Source organism: Cornus florida, unplaced genomic scaffold, assembly GCF_030987335.1.
Source record: "Cornus florida cultivar Cherokee Brave unplaced genomic scaffold, ASM3098733v1 CherokeeBrave_3.0.0_Hap2_Chr11, whole genome shotgun sequence".
Taxonomy (NCBI): Eukaryota; Viridiplantae; Streptophyta; class Magnoliopsida; order Cornales; family Cornaceae; genus Cornus; species Cornus florida.
Window position 1 is genome coordinate 51,967,496 of NW_026775581.1, and position 16,473 is coordinate 51,983,968.

The window sequence follows — 16,473 nt, forward strand, 5'->3', positions numbered from 1 at the left end:
TAATGCTATGTAATCTTAGTGTTTGACACTTGTCCAGTAAGTCAATTCATAATAGCTTCCAAAAGAAGCTTGAATACATATATATATATATATATATATATATATATATATATAACATGGAGATAAATCTTTTTGGAAATTTCTAGCACTACTTTGTAAACTTCAGTCACTATTATCCATACACACACTTCATGGTAACAACCCACCATACAAACCTTCTTTACATACCCATCTCATGAATTCACACCCATACATACGTGCCATTTTTTATTTGCTTAGTCAACTAAACTAAATAGACATTTTTAAAACTTAATTCATCTTAATAAGAGTATAATAAAAATTAGAAAACTAAAGAAGAATTTGAGATATGACACTTATTCTTTTAAAAACACTTCAATCCTAAAGTACACTACTTCTCAAAAGCACCTATTTTCCAACCTCATCTATTATTGCCTTCCAACTCTCAAGAACACTTGGGTTAACTTATCTTAAACCATATTCTTTAATAAAAAATCACTCTCAAACTCTTATGTCACATTCTAGTCAAGTCATCCTAGTTTCACCTTAGTCTGAACTATGGTCGACCTGATTCACAAAATTTATTTAAGCGACATCAAAGACAAAATATGTAGCCGTGTTTGACAAGGGCGTTTTGGGGTGCCTATCACCTTCCCTAAACGTAACTAAACTCCCAAATTCATTTATTTGGGACTAGTTGAGATTCACATTAGGGCCCACATTCCATATTCTGGGCCATTATGTGACCTAGCACACCACAACTTCATGTTAAGTGACAACTCTGAGAAAATAAGCATTGGCCCTACCAAAAACAGTTGTAACTGCCCATCGTATTTAAGTTTGAGGACATCACGACAATCCCATACACTAGGTAGCCTTTTCGAGGTCCCGGAGCCCCAATTGGGGAAAACCGCGGGCGCCATAAGAAGAAGGTTGTATTCAAACTTTCCCTTCATAGGTCACATGTGAGGAGTGTAGAAAGATTTAAATATTAAACTTACACACTCTCTCTATAACAAAAGTTAAACCCAATTCAGCTTCATTTCCCAAATCATTATTTTGAACTGATGAGCCTCCTATATTCATTTGTTACTCCACCCACTTTCCCTCCCAAGGATTGGAAACTTCTACTTCAGCCATTAATAATGAGATCCTCAGACATCATTGTAATGACCATGTCATCCTCCAACCATCAAGATATGATTCCAGCAAATCAAGGTTGGTAGGTTGTAAAATGATGACTTCCAAAATTCTCAAATAAATTTTGTTTTTTTGTTTTTGTGTTTTTTTGGGACATTTCCTAAATGCAAGTATCCATCGATTTTAATATCTGGTCTTACTCTTAATTTGTGAGACCCATCCTGATAAATTTCTTCTTTAGCCTGATGATGGTTACATGTCAATTCTTCTAAATAATTATTTATTTATTTATTTTCTTTATAAAATTCAAGTGAACGCACACATACTTAGAATCGACCACTCAATCTCTCTTCTGAAAATGAGAGATGATACTTGATTCGCGGTCCGTGAAGTCTAATTGTTTCGTAAATGTGAGTTAGTGTAAACCTAGAAGGTTCCGACATATTAAAAAATTCTTCAATGATATAGCTTCCATATTGAAAATAAATGGTTGTCTCACACAAATTGATGAAAATGGAAATAAATGTAAACAGGATAAACTGTACAGGACACTTAAGATCTCAGTGTTCTGAAAAGACAAAAATGCCCCTTCTAACGCAACCTGCATGTAATAAAATCAGGCTTACAAATAACAGTTATTGCATAATAAAACATTCCAAATAAGGAAATAATCCTGTCATCCCATTGTTGCTACAGTAAAAAAAGGTTATGCGTTTGCTTGGTTGTTGATGATGGTAAAAATGAATTTGCCTGAACTGTTCATGAGACAACATGCACAATTTATTTTTTATTTTTTTATAAAAAAAAAGGGTTATGTGGAAAAGCAATTTAAGGAATATTTCTATAAAATAAGTGTAAGATGATGAAATAAAATACTTTATAAAAAAAAATTTATTTAGGAAGCACGAATACATATATTCTTATAAGATATGGGTATGACACTATATGAACACGATGATAAGGTAAATCTAAAAAATAAGACACGAGTACGATATTGATACGTCAAAAAATATAATATATATTTATATATATATAAATAATATATTTTTTGCCATCTTATCCATATAATCATAAATAAATAACTAATTTGAAGTATGTTTGTTATTTTTGTTTTCTTAAATTTTATATTATTTGTTTGTTATTTTTGTTTTCTTAAATATTATATATTTTTCTAATTAACTCATAATGTATTTTAGAGTGCATTGAATTATATTTGTTTTCTTTAAAATAATTACAGAATTACCCCACTGTATATTAAAAGTGTTCAAAACATATTATTGCCATATCCTATCCGTGTCCAATTAGAAAATAAAATATTTACTATTCAGTATACTTCTAACCGTATTCAACACGTGTCTGAGCCGTATCCGCATCTCCAGAAAGTGTCCCAAGTTTCCAATATTGCCACAGTGGCCTAATACAAGTATAAATGTTTCTTAGGTTTCTACTCATATTCCCTTGTTAGCTGTTTGGGTCGGGTTGTTAGTTAGTGCACTGTCGTTTGGTGGACGAGTAGGTAAGGTGGTCTCATCCGAATTCGAAATGTAAAGAGAATGTTAGAGGTTCTTATCCTACATCACCATTTGGGGGACGAATAGACAGGGTGGTCCCACCCAAGTTCGGTTAGAGGGAAAATGTAAGAAATTCTTGCCCCCACATCAAATTCAGATAAAGAAGTCTCGGACTAATAAGAGTAGGTATGCAGTACTACCTAATAGATTAATTTTTTGGATAGGATTGCAACAAGGCCTACCCTCATATCTTTTACTCCCTTGGTCTCACAACGTACTATTCCTAATTTACTCTCCTTCCTTTGAAGTCATAAAAGTAGTTACAGTTTATGCGGATTCACCCTAGAAGGGTAAATTTGGAAATTCACTCCCTACCACTATAATAAAAAAAATATTTAAGACTAATCTCTTCAAAAGTTAGGTTCTAAAAAGGAATCACATTTTTTGTTAAATGAATGGAGTATTTATTAATATTGTGTAAGAATATCACCCAATAATTCACAAATCCAACAGACATATGAGCCCAACAAATCTGCAGTCATCTAGTGAGGTCTAGCCTTGGTGTAAAAGAAAAAACAAAAAAAAAAAAAAAAAAAAAATTGGTGAGGCATCCTACCCAGCTTGGCCCGATAGTGACGAGACAAATATAAATTGATAGCAACGGTACACAAACACGAACAACGGGACCAAATTATTTGTACCATTGAGACATGCCAATACCTTCCCCACCTATTAATCATGTTCAAATCACCTGCGGTGAGGCATAGTTTGCGCCAATTGGTGCTATAGTGACGGGACTATATATATATATATCGACAGCAGCGAGACACGAACGGGACGAATTATTTGAACCACCGAGACATGCCAATACCTTCCCCACCTATTAATTTTTGGAGCCCAGAACAGAAACCTCTCAGGTGAGGAATTGGAAGAGGGTCCAAACCCAAGCAATGACAAAAGAAAATATTGGAAACACACACACACACACACACAAACAACGAAATTAATGTGCGCGCGTGTGGTCAAAAAATACATTGAAACAAAATATCTCTGCCCACAAAAGCTCTTTAAAAGAACTAGTTCCACGGACCATGATCATCTTGTAACTTTGATCATACCGCTCAAAAAAATGTGAATCCTTGTTAATATCACAATCAAAAGCCAACATACAATGTGCAGCATTTCATAGTAACCAACCCAACGCCGGCCATGGCATTATTCAACGGTTGGAATTGGTTTCTATTATTATTTTGCGGAATATTTATCATTAAAAAATAAACATAAATATTGATACCACTACAATGCTTTATATATATATACACACACAATTCACGACACACTAAAATTAATGCATATGTCATCCATACAATGGAGGAGAGAGTAAAACCACCAACACCAACCGTCTTGACTACTACCAACACACTATACTATATACTTCAAAGTGGTGAAATTACTGTAAACCCCTTTCGCCATCCCAAATTGTGGACTGTCAAGAAGCTGCAATTAATGTCATTTCACTGAACAGTTGGCGGGAGAGTTAAACAAAGCCAACCACCATCAACAACCTTCTTTGAAATTTTCAGCATCAAAATCCCACACACACAAATTAACTTCCATTGCCCAACAACACAAGAAAACAAACAACGAATTTTCTTTCATTGCCTCTGCTTCTCTTTCCATTGTAATGGTTGGTTACCTCCTCCTTCATCTCTCTTCTTCCTCTTTAAAGAATTAGTGTTGGAGTATTTTTCTACGACCTGGGCTACGGAAATTTTTCGTAGGAAAAGGTTTTTTGCTACGAAATTTTTCTTAGCTACAAAAAGGTCATTTGTTGTAGTGTTTTCTCAATCAAATTCACCAAAAGACACACAAATGGTTGCTAAGACAATTGCTGCTACAGCTGCAACTACTCTTCTTCTTGCTGGGATTTTATGCTACTGTTACCATAGATTTTCCATGGCTCGGAAGCGCCAAAGAAATAAATTTAGTACAAGTTTTCGTAGAGAAGAGGCTGTGGTGACTAACCGGGAGTTTGGGCAACAAGGTGGGACTTTGAAAGGCATAATTGTTGATGACAATGGATTGGATGTTGTTTATTTGAGGAAAGTTGAAGGTGGACAATTTACGAGTTGTTTCTCGAGGGTTTGGTTCAATTCTATGGAAGAAGAAAAAGATGAAGAAAAGAGGATTGATTGTAGAGGAAATAAAAATAAACTGAAGAAATCTGAACCAGTTCAGGAAAGATCATTGCTTCATAGCTCATCTGATCTTGCAGAAGAGGCACAACCAGTTTCATTTGCTCCAAGTCCTCCATGTGTGGTGTCAGAATCACTCCCAAGGCGAATGCTTCCACCTCCATTTGGGTCAATAAAGCATACTCCACCACCTCCACCGCCGCCGCCACCACCTCCACCTCCTTCCCCGCCACCTCCACTAGCAAAGAGAAGCCCTGCACCACCTCCACCAACTAAGGCAAGTGGTTTGGTTTCATCATCGAAACCCCCTCCTGCACCTAGAGGAAAAAGAAGCAGCAGTAGCAAGTCAGAGGCTCCAATAGGAGAAAGTTCAAAAGGATTTGGTGATGTCCAGATGAAACTGAAGCCACTGCACTGGGATAAGGTTATAGCAAATGCTGATCATTCCATGGTCTGGGATGAGATTAATGATGGATCCTTCAGGTAAATAGGGACTCAAATCTGTACCAATTCATCCAATTTTCTGCCGTTTTCTTTCCCATCACTCTAATGACTAAGGACCTATTTGGTTCAGTTTTCTGAGAACAGTTTTTTTTTAGTACTGAAAATCAGGAAACTATACAAAAATCTGTTTGATTGACAGTTTTTTATAACTTTGTTTTAAAAAGGTTTGTTTTCAGTGAATTGTCTTTTATATTTATCTGAAAATAGTATTATGTTTTCCGCATACTTAAAAATTGTTTTAAGAAAACTGAACCAAACAGACCCTAATATTTATGTTGCTGACTTCAAATGTGTTTATCAGATTTGATGATGAACTCATGGAAGCTCTATTTGGATACAATGCCGCCAATCGGAAGGCCACTGAAAGCAATAACATCTCAAGTTCAGCTGGTTCTAACTTTGCTCCGCCTGGTAGAATTTTCATCCTCCAGCCACGGAAGTCCCAAAATACAGCAATTGTACTTAGATCTCTTGGAATCTCTCGCAAACGAATCCTTGATGCTCTTCATGAAGGCCATGGGCTCAATGCCGATACCCTTGAAAAACTTGCGAAAATTTCCCCAACCCAAGAAGAAGCAGCCAAAATCCTTCAGTTCAGTGGCAAACCAACAAAACTGGCTGATGCTGAATCTTTCCTCTACCACATCCTGAAAGCTGTTCCCTCAGCATTCATCCGTTTCAATGCAATGCTTTTCCGATTAAACTATGATCCTGAAATCCTACATCTCAAAGAGTCCTTGCAAACCCTTGAATTGGGTTGTAAGGAATTAAGAACTCGCGGGATCTTCTTGAAACTACTTGAAGCCATTCTCAAGGCTGGTAACCGTATGAATGCCGGAACAGCCAGAGGCAATGCACAAGGCTTCAACCTTAGTGCATTGAGAAAACTCTCCTCTGTGAAAAGCACTGATGGAAAGACTACTCTGCTTCACTTTGTTGTGGAACAAGTAGTTCGAGCTGAGGGTAAACGTTGTATGATCATTCAAAATCATCAAAATCGTAGCCTTGGCGCAAGCAATGGTCAAGGTAGCAACAAAAGGGACGCAAATTCGGATAGCCTAACAGTGAAGGAAGAGATTGACAAAGAATGCCTAATGCTAGGGCTACCAGCATTAGAAGGTTTAAGCATTCAGTTCTCTAATGTAAAGAAAGCTGCCACCATAGACCACGACAGTTTCATCAACATGTGTCCTGCACTCAAGGCCCGGGTTGCTGAAATGAGGCACCTAGTCGCGCGCTGTGCTGATGGTGAAACAGGCGGATTTGTGATGGAGATGAAAGGGTTTTTAGAGGAATGCGACGAGGAGCTTAAGGTGGTGAGTGAGGAGCAAACAAGGGTGATGGAGCTCGTGAAGAAAACAACAGCATATTACCAAGCAGGAGCCTCCAAGGACAAAGGGACTCACCCACTTCACTTGTTTCTTGTTGTGAAGGATTTTCTTGACATGGTTGATCAAGTTAGTCTTGACATCACAAGGAAGCTACAGCAGAAGAAGAATGCGCCACCGAATTTGGGATCATCACCACCACTGTCACCGTCAACAAGGACTTCAGAGAAGTTCCAAAATTTGCAGTCATATTTTATGACAGATAAACATGGGACAACATCTTTTAGTGATTCAGATGATGATTTCTGAGTAGGGTAATACAGTGAGAAATTGATTAACTCAGAAGGATTAGTGGGAATTCAATATTTCTAGGATTTAGTTATGCAAAATCTTTTGCTTTATTTCTTTCTTTTTCTTTAGGAACCTAACCTCTAGGATTATTGTCAATAAAACAAAATGTTGTTTGATGGTGCCTGAATTTGTTTCCTTCACCATTTTCTCAGAATAAAAGAAGCCATTCAGTGAACAAAAGACAAGTTGAACTCAAAAGCTACCACACTCGGGTACATGTGTCGGGTACGGTATGTATCCATGCGTTGGATGTGTCAAATCGCTAAACAAAAGGACACACCGCTAAATATCATTTTATTTAATTAGCTTATTTTATTTTCTAGAATAAAGTAATATTTTTATCTCATATAGTGTTCAATCTGGGCTTTGAACTCATTTTAAAGTAATAATATAATATAACTGAATGATTGGACATGCTTTTTAAGTGCATGTCCAATCAAAAGTGGTCCTCCCATGTTCGAGCAATGTGTCCAACACGGGTACTTTATTACTTTTGAAAAGTCCATGTAACATAGCTCAAAAGGTCAAATTAGGGTAATAATTGTTGATCATGCATTCTAAATGTAGACAACATGAGTGTCCAATAGTGTTGATCTTGCACAGCCCAAAATTGCTCCTGCAAAACTGAAAAAACTTGTCATCCTTGCCTTTACTGCTAAGTTTAGGCCTAAGATCTACCATACTGTGATCTGAAAACACTCATCAGCTTCATTTGTTCTCAATATGTGGGTGTGTGTTCGAGCCCTGTTAGGGGCAATATTTTGTGTGCGCACGCATTTGCTTGAACTTCCCGAAATATATATCTCAATTTGTGGGTGTGTGTTTGAGCCCTATTAGGGGCAATATTTTGTGTGCGCGCGCATTTGCTTGAACTTCCCGAATATATATATATATATATAATGATAATGAAAATCATTTAGTGCTCAGGGATTGTGAGGCATCTGGGCTGAGATGTGGCTGTATCAACATTTTAAAAGAAAGATGAGAGAAAAAATAGAGAACATTGTTTTTTCCCAAGACATAAATCTACATAACAATATTCTAAAGAGAGGTTCTTACATGTGACTTAGTTTGTTTAGATGTAAAATATTTTTTAAAAAGTATTTTTTTTTTTTTTTTTTTTTCTAGTGTTTGGTTGTCATAAAATATTTACAAAAAACTATATATAAAATAAAATCTAACAAAAATAACTTGTCAATCAATTTTCAACAAACTATTTTGCATGCACCGCCCGATAGACTCGACCTCAACCTCGACCTAAACTTTTGCCAAAAACCGAAATATATAAATATATATATCTATATTTTACTTGAAAAATATATATATATATATATATATATATATATATATATATATATATATATATATTACTTAGTGTGAATGATACCGTAACATCTTTTACCTAAAAAATTAAATATGTACAACACATTCACTAGTAAATTGGCAGAACACATTAACATATCTGGAATCTGGATGAAATTGGCCAACAATAAAATCTATGATCCATTATGAGAGGAAAAACCAATTTTGACGAAGAAGTTCTCTTAAAACCCCAAAATGCCCTTTTTAAATGACCACAATACCCCTCACAAACTTCTATACATTTCACCCAATTATGTCATGTTTGGATGCCTCTAACTTTTTTCTCTGTGTACAACATCTACACTCTCTCTGTCCCATCAGTATCTATCTCTCCCTATAAATCTCTCTCCATCCTCTCTCTAATATTTTTCTCTGGTTCTTACATTTCACACAGTTAACACATACATGTATATATAAATATATGTATTATTACAGGGACTGCCCTATTAAAAGACGGGGCAGCCGCCCCCACTGAAAAAAAAAAAATTTATTTGCAAAATTATCTATTTCTTTTATTAAAATTTTAAAAATGCCCCCACTCAATTTTTGGGAATACCCTACTATATGCTCTTGTTGTTCAAGGTCGCCCCTCTCATACATTTTTCTAGGTCTGTGTATGTATAAGTTTTCCAACAATTAATAAATAAGAGAATTTGAACAAAATAAAGAGATTCCAACACTGAATTTTTAATTAAACCCATTTTTTACATTCCTAGTGCTTATATTCATTTTAGATTTCTTTCAATCAATTAACAGCACCTCAAGCAAGAGTAAGAACAATCTTAACCCATAGTAACCCTTCGTTTTCAATATACATTGAAGTATACACATTATGTAATTTGAGGCACTGATGAACAATTGAAGAACAAAGTAATCTAAAAAGAAAATAAACAAACTGTACTGAATATGTAATTAGGTAATGGAAATTGAGAACAAATACCTAAAAGGCCAAGACAGCGATGGAGGCCGCGAGGAGGCTTCTCCTTGCGCTCCGATAACTGAAAGCCGTCCAAGTTCAACCGCCATGAGCGATCGCCATTGCTGGCCTCCGGCAACAGAAGTTGCTCCTCCGAACGGTGGCGATCGGCGTCGAGAGAACCACTGGCTCCACCATTTTACGGTTGCTGACGAGTGAGAGGAAGTACTACCATAGAGAAGCGAAGTATGGGACTTCAAAGAACGTTTTGGGTATAATACATATATCATATTAATTTTGATAGATTGTTCCGGGGCGAAAACAATTGAGAATAAAATTTTATTTTGCTGACTTGTGAGAGTACCTTAGAGAAGTGAAGAGTAGGACTTCGAAGGACTTTTTGGGTATAATACATTTATGGCGGAGGTTGGTTTGAGGTTTACGGGGAGAATTTTGCTTTTTTATTAATTTAATTTTTTTAAAGAGTGATTTAGATATTTTTATTACTAAATTGATAGATTCTCAATTCAAAAAACGTTTTGGGGGCAGTGGAGAGGTGGTGGGAATGAAATTTATTTAGGGTTTATTTACATTACAATAGTTTATCTTAGATTCTTAATAAAGTATTTCATATTAGGTCCCATAAAACTTGATATCTTGCCTTTGAAGATAAGAAGCACGGAAATTCCTTTAAGAGTTGTCAATGACGGTGTCAAAAGACGCGTGTGCAATGACTTGTAGCGTCCTTGGGTTTGAAAATCTTTTTTCAATTTGGACGCTGCTTCAGAAATTTGAGACAATTCTAAAAAATGACTTATTATTAATTTTAAAATGGGGGCTCCAATGCAATTTAAAAACATTTTAGGGGTTACTAAAAAGATAACATAAAGTTTTAGAAAACTAAAACAACTCATCCTACTCTAAGCTCCAATTTGATTAGTGAATAAAATGAGTACAAATAAATGTTATTATTTTATTGTCTCATTCTTATCATGTGCATATCTTATAGCTAAATGGGTAATTTACCCAATAGGCCCTAAACAAGCATGGCCCAACAGGCCCAAAACCTATGACAAATCAAACAAACTCAATTTCAATTTGAGAGACGTTGTAACTGTACTTGGTCCTCTGTTTGGGTGAAAACTTGGATATGCGCACTAGATGGGGGCATTCATCTACCACATATGAAATTGAGGGAGAAATAGGGTCAATCCGGAGGGCAAGGGGGTGGTCTCATTCTGCAAGTGCAATCGAAGTTTCCATTTTCGACTTCAAAACCCTAGATTAGAGTCGAACTTCGATTCGATAATCCTGTGCAAAACTACGTTACGAGAAGATCATTTTTCTTTGAATTGTCTTGAATCCCGCTCTTGTCATATGTGGTGAATGCATGCCACGAGTGCCATCTTGCACAAGGAGTTTATGATATTATTTAGTTTCCAGTGTTATGATGATCATGAAATCAAGCTATTCCAGTTTCCTTCCATAAACTCAGTTTACTATGCCACGAGAATTTTTACTTACAAAGTGTGTCAAAACTTTACACATTGGAATTTAGAGATTCAACAAATTTATACTTGCACTCTTCATCAGAATTGGTCGACACGACATAATTATAACCTGCCAACTCGGATGACTACACTGTGGTGCATAAAATAGTGCAAATTGTGCAATGTCCACTTTTATCACCTCATCCATGAACTGCAACCAAATCAAATCAGGGCACTTGCAATTATCAAATCTTCATTAAAAATGGAGTCACTCCCATTTTTTATTAGGACATTTGAGTCAAGATTCAACTGAATTAGCCTTCAATCACATAACCCTCGAGTGATTAGCACAAAACCCTATACTGTTATCTAAGTCAAGTGTAATGTACATGCATATAAATCAATGTTTGCGCTCATACAACTTTTTTCCAACAATCCCATCCTTAAGCCTCTATATGGCATTCCACATTCTTGACTTACAACCTTGTTACCCTTACTATGTTCCCCAGACGGAGCCAGAATTTTTTTTCAGGGGCATTGTAGTATTTACGATATAATGTATATGCATATAAGTTAATGTTTACTAGTATACATATATATATATATATATATATATATATATATATATATATATATATATATATATATATTTATTAATATAAAGAGAGTGATATTTTGGAATGAAATTAATTTACTAATATAGAATATAAGAATTTATAAAGAAACAATTTAGGAGAAAAATATAGAAAACATATATAGAATTCTACGAGGGAAGGAGAAAATTCAGGGGTACTTTTTATATTTTCATAAAAATATATATATTATTATAAGAAATTTATATAAAATATAAGATAGGGAGAAAATCACCTAATGTTCCCTACAGGCCCTGAAAATAAGCCATACACATTTTCAATGAACACCCTTTGTAGCTTTTAACAAATTGATGCATTTCACTGAGTGTTGGATTGCTCACCCACCAATAGGGTGAGACATGTTAGTTTTGTTTGTTTGCTTCCTTTTTTTTTTTCTTTTTTTCTTTTTTTTTTTCTTTTTTTTCTTTTTTAAGTTTAGTTTATGGGATTCTGTTCCAATTAAGTACAATAAAAGATGCAAGCACCACCCCAGAAGAACATGAAAAATTATGATATTCACCGTTCAAATATAGAAGCAAAATAATCACAGGTCAAAAAACTATACTTATTTAGATTTCCAAATAACTTTTATCTAGAGAATCAACAAAATCAACAAGAAATAAATTAACATATGCAACTGAGACAGATGACATCAGGGGAATCAAAGGCTTTACTGATTTTATTTTATTTTTTATTTTATTTTTTATTTTTCCTTTTCAAAATTGAATATATAATGGTCCCCACATGGATGAAACTAAGAAAATCTATTTACCTATTAATTTTCAAGATAAATGCGATTTGATTCCATAGGACTTGAAAACATAGCACGGAAATAATGCACCCGATAAGAAATTAAGAATATTGTTCTCCCAGACAGCTTGCGCCAAGCCCAATTGATATCTATGCATAATTTTTCACGACTTTTCCCAAACATTAACCCCAACTGGGAAATAAAGATCAACACTCGAGGTAATATGTAAAAAAAAATTTCAACACTCTTTAGGCATTTTTATAAACTTGAAAGGAAAGAAATATGAAATAAAATATTTTCTCCTTATTAGCTCACAATATTTGCAAGTTTACATGGGTTCTTTTTATATGAGAGAATACAAGCACAAAATGATAAAACTGATTACAATAGCTAGCTGGCCTAATTAATCATTTCCTAATTTACAGCTTTGACCAATATTCTATTTACAGCAAATAGCCACCAAATATTATATTTACAACTAATAATATTTGGTAATATTACTACCGAATCTTTCCTTTTCAACACTCCCCTCAAGCTGGTTTGAAGATATCCTCCATAGCCAGCTTGCCAATTAGTCTGTCGAACTATCTTGTAAGAAGTCCCTTTCTAAGCACATCTGCAACTTACTCGGTAGTAGGAATGTACGGCATACAGATCAATCCATTTTCGAGTTTTTCCTTGATGAAGTGTTTGTCTACCTCCACGTGCTTTGTTCTGTCATGAAGCATTGAATTTTGAGCGATTGAAATGGCAACTTTATTGTCACAGTACAATTTCATAGGCAACGGATTAGAGACCTTTAATTCTTCTAATAGTCTCTTAATCCATAACACTTCACAAATTCCATAAGCAACCGATCTAAACTCGGCCTCTGTGCTGCTTCTTGCTACCACATTCTGTTTTTTACTCTGCCAGGTGACAAGGTTACCTCTAGCAAATGTGCAGTAGCCAGAAGTTGACCGTCAATCAATAACACTCCCAGCCTAATCCGCATCAGTATAGGCTTCAACTTGCAAATGCCCATAGTTTTTTAATAGTAGACCTCTTTCAGGGGTCCTATTAGGTATTTGAGAATTCTGTAGACTGCATCAAAGTGTTCTCATCCAGGTGAATGCATGAACTGGCTAACTATGCTGACTGCAAAAGCTATATTTGGACGTGTATAGATAAGTAGATCAGTCTTCCAACAAGTCTTTGATATTGCTTTCTATTCAGAACTTTTTCATCTTTAGAAGGTTGGGCTTAATGGGTGTCTCGGCTGGTTTACATCCTAGCAGACCTGTCTCACTAAGTAAATCAAGAACATATTTACGTTAATTCACAAATATACCTACTTTGGATCTAGTAAACTCCATTCCAAGAAAGTATTTTAATGCATCCAAATCCTTGATCTTAAAGTCGCAAGTCTCTTTTTTAGTCTCTCCAATTCTTTATTGTCATCACCTGTCAAGACTATATCATCCACATAGACAATTAAGACTGCAACCTTGCCTTCTATACTATGTTTGTAGAACATGGTATGGTCAGCTTGGCTCTGACAATAGCCACAATTCTTCACAGCTCTTCCAAACTTTCAAACCAAGCTCTAAGGGACTGTTTGAGACCATATAAAGATTTTTTCAGTCTACAGACTTTATTAGGTCCCAATTTTCCCTCAAAACCAAGTGGTAGATTCATAAAGACCTCCTCCTTAAGACTTTATTAAAAGACTTTTTTTTTATATCTAACTAGTGTAATGGCCAGTTGAAATTCACAGGCAAAGATATCAAGATTCTAATTGAGTTTATCTTAGTTACAGGAGCAAAAGTTTCCTGATAATTAATTCCATAGGTCTGGGTGAACCCTTTTGCTACTAGTCTTGCCTTGTACCTCTCTATGCTACCATTAGCTTTACATTTTACAGTAAAGACCCACTTGAAGCCTACTATTCTTTTCTCTTTAGGTAAATCAACTATCTCCCGAGTACCACTTCTTCTAAGAGCATTCATCTCTTCCATCACTGCTAACTTCCAATTCGAATCATCAAGAGCTTCCTGAATGTTTTTCGGGACAAACAAGTATGAGATTTTTTTAGGTAAAAGCCCTGTGAGTATGAGAGAGTTTTTCATAAAAAAGGTATTTGGTACAGGGATATTTTGGATTTAGATATTTGATTCGAATACCTTTCCTAATAGCTATAGGAATATCAAGGTCTAATGGTTCTTGGTTAGGAGAAGCAACAGAACTGAAAATGAGTTAAGTTCAGAATTACCTGTGATATCTGGAGGTCTAGTTCTTGGAGGTCGAAATTAATCATTTCCAAGAGGAATAGGCTGACTTTGACTCTTTTGATAAGGTCTTTTTCGAGTATAAACCAGAGGCTCAGTATTGGGAACTTTTGTGCCCGGTTGTAGTGATTCTTCTTTTATTTCAGATACAGTAATGTTTGGCACTATATGACTAGGATTCCCTTCTTTGTTTTCATTGGTTTTATCATATTGTTCCTGACTTTAAATTTCGGGAATAATAGTAGGATGAGGTGAAGTAGTCAAAATGACATTTGGTAAAAGAGTAGGGGATAAATCCCAAAAAAAAAATTTCATCACCTTATTCTCCCCCTGAAGAGAATTTTTGCGAAAGTATGATTTATTTTCAAAGAAAGAAACATCCATATTCACATAAAATTTTCTGTTTGGGGATTATACCACTTATATCCCTTTTGATTAGAAGCATACCCTATGAAAACACATTTTTCAGCTCGAAGATCAATTTTGGACCGAGTATTATTGGGTATATGGACAAAGCTATGTAGCTAAAAACCTTTAGAGGTAAATCCGAGTATATCCTTGATAAGGGAAAAATTCTTTTGAAACATTCTAATGGCATGCTATATTTTAAAACACGTGTAGGCGTTCTGTTAATCAAATACGAAGCTGTTAAAATAGCTTCCCCCCAAAGATATTTTGGAACATTCATTGAAAATATTATAGCACGAGCCACTTCAAGTAAAAGTTTATTTCTTCTTTCAGCAATTCCGTTTTGTTGAGGGGTATCCACACAAGTAGACTGATGATGGATACCCTTTTCTTTCAAAAAAACTCCCCAAAATTTTATTAAAATACTCCGTTCCATTATCGGTGTGAAAAATGCTATTTTTGCTTGAAATTGAGTTTCAACCATTATGTAAAAAGTTTTAAATTTTTTTTCAACCTCAGACTTTTCATTCATCAAATAAACCCAACATAAACAGGTATGATCATCTATAAAAGTAACAAACCATTTTTTCCTAGAGATAGTAGTGACTCTTGAAGGTCCCCAAACATCACGATGTATTAAATAAAATAGTTTGAAGAAATATAAGGTTTTGGCAAATAAGCAGTACGATGACTCTTAGATAAGTAACAACTTTCACAATAGAACAATGAACAATCCAAACCTTTAAATAAAGTAGGAAATAAATGTTTAAGATACGGAAAGTTAGGATGTTCTAGTCTTAAACGCCAAAAAATTATTTATTTATAAACAAAGTTAAAACTAACACTACTAAGGCCCTGAGCCTTTTTATTACTGGAGAAGTCACCATCAAAGTAGTAAAGTCCATCTGTTATCTTAACACTGCCAATCTTCTTCCCCGAGCTCCAGTCCTGAAATTCACAATAAGAATCACATAAAATTACACGACAATTAGATTCTTTGGTTAGTTTACTCACAGACAAAAGGTTACAGGCTAGTTTAGGGACATGGAGAACAGATTTAAGATCTATATTTTCGAATAATAATATTAAACCTTTCCCCTCAATAGGTGAGAAACTACCATCTGCAATTCTAATTTTTTCAAGGCCAAAACATGGTGAATAAATGCTAAAAAGATTGGAAAGGCTAGTCGTATGATCAGAGGCTCCAGAATCAATGATCCATGGAGTAGAATTTAAACAACAAGAAAGGGCATTAAGTGCACTACCTGTTTGTGCAGGAGAAACATTAGGAATGCCAGATGAGAAATTAAATTTTAGCAGCTTCAGAAGGTGATCCATCTGCTCCTTGCTTAAAGGACTTGTCTCAGCTTCATTGGCAGTAGAAATCACACGCCTATTTTTGTCACAAGGCTTGCTACTCTTCCAATTTGCTGGTTTTCCGTGGATTTTCCAGCAGTTCTCTCGAGTATGGCGCGGTTTGTTGCAGAAGTCGCATCAGACCTGTGGCTTCTCTTCATGTTTTCACTGAAAATTGACTGCTTTATTAGCAGCAGTCTCGGTAACAACAAGGGCAGAACTCTTAACAGGTCTACTGGTAGTC

At 35.3% G+C, this 16,473-nt stretch overlaps 1 protein-coding gene across 1 annotated transcript; it reads left to right on the top strand.

The window, feature by feature from the left end:
• The first annotated feature begins 3,998 nt into the window (after positions 1–3,998).
• LOC132283587 (formin-like protein 8) lies at positions 3,999–7,170 on the top strand. Its single transcript, XM_059785568.1, has 2 exons — positions 3,999–5,347; positions 5,670–7,170. The coding sequence occupies exons 1-2, from the start codon at positions 4,542–4,544 to the stop codon at positions 7,003–7,005; spliced, it is 2,142 nt and encodes a 713-aa protein (XP_059641551.1). The 5' UTR covers positions 3,999–4,541; the 3' UTR covers positions 7,006–7,170.
• The last annotated feature ends 9,303 nt before the right edge of the window (positions 7,171–16,473 follow it).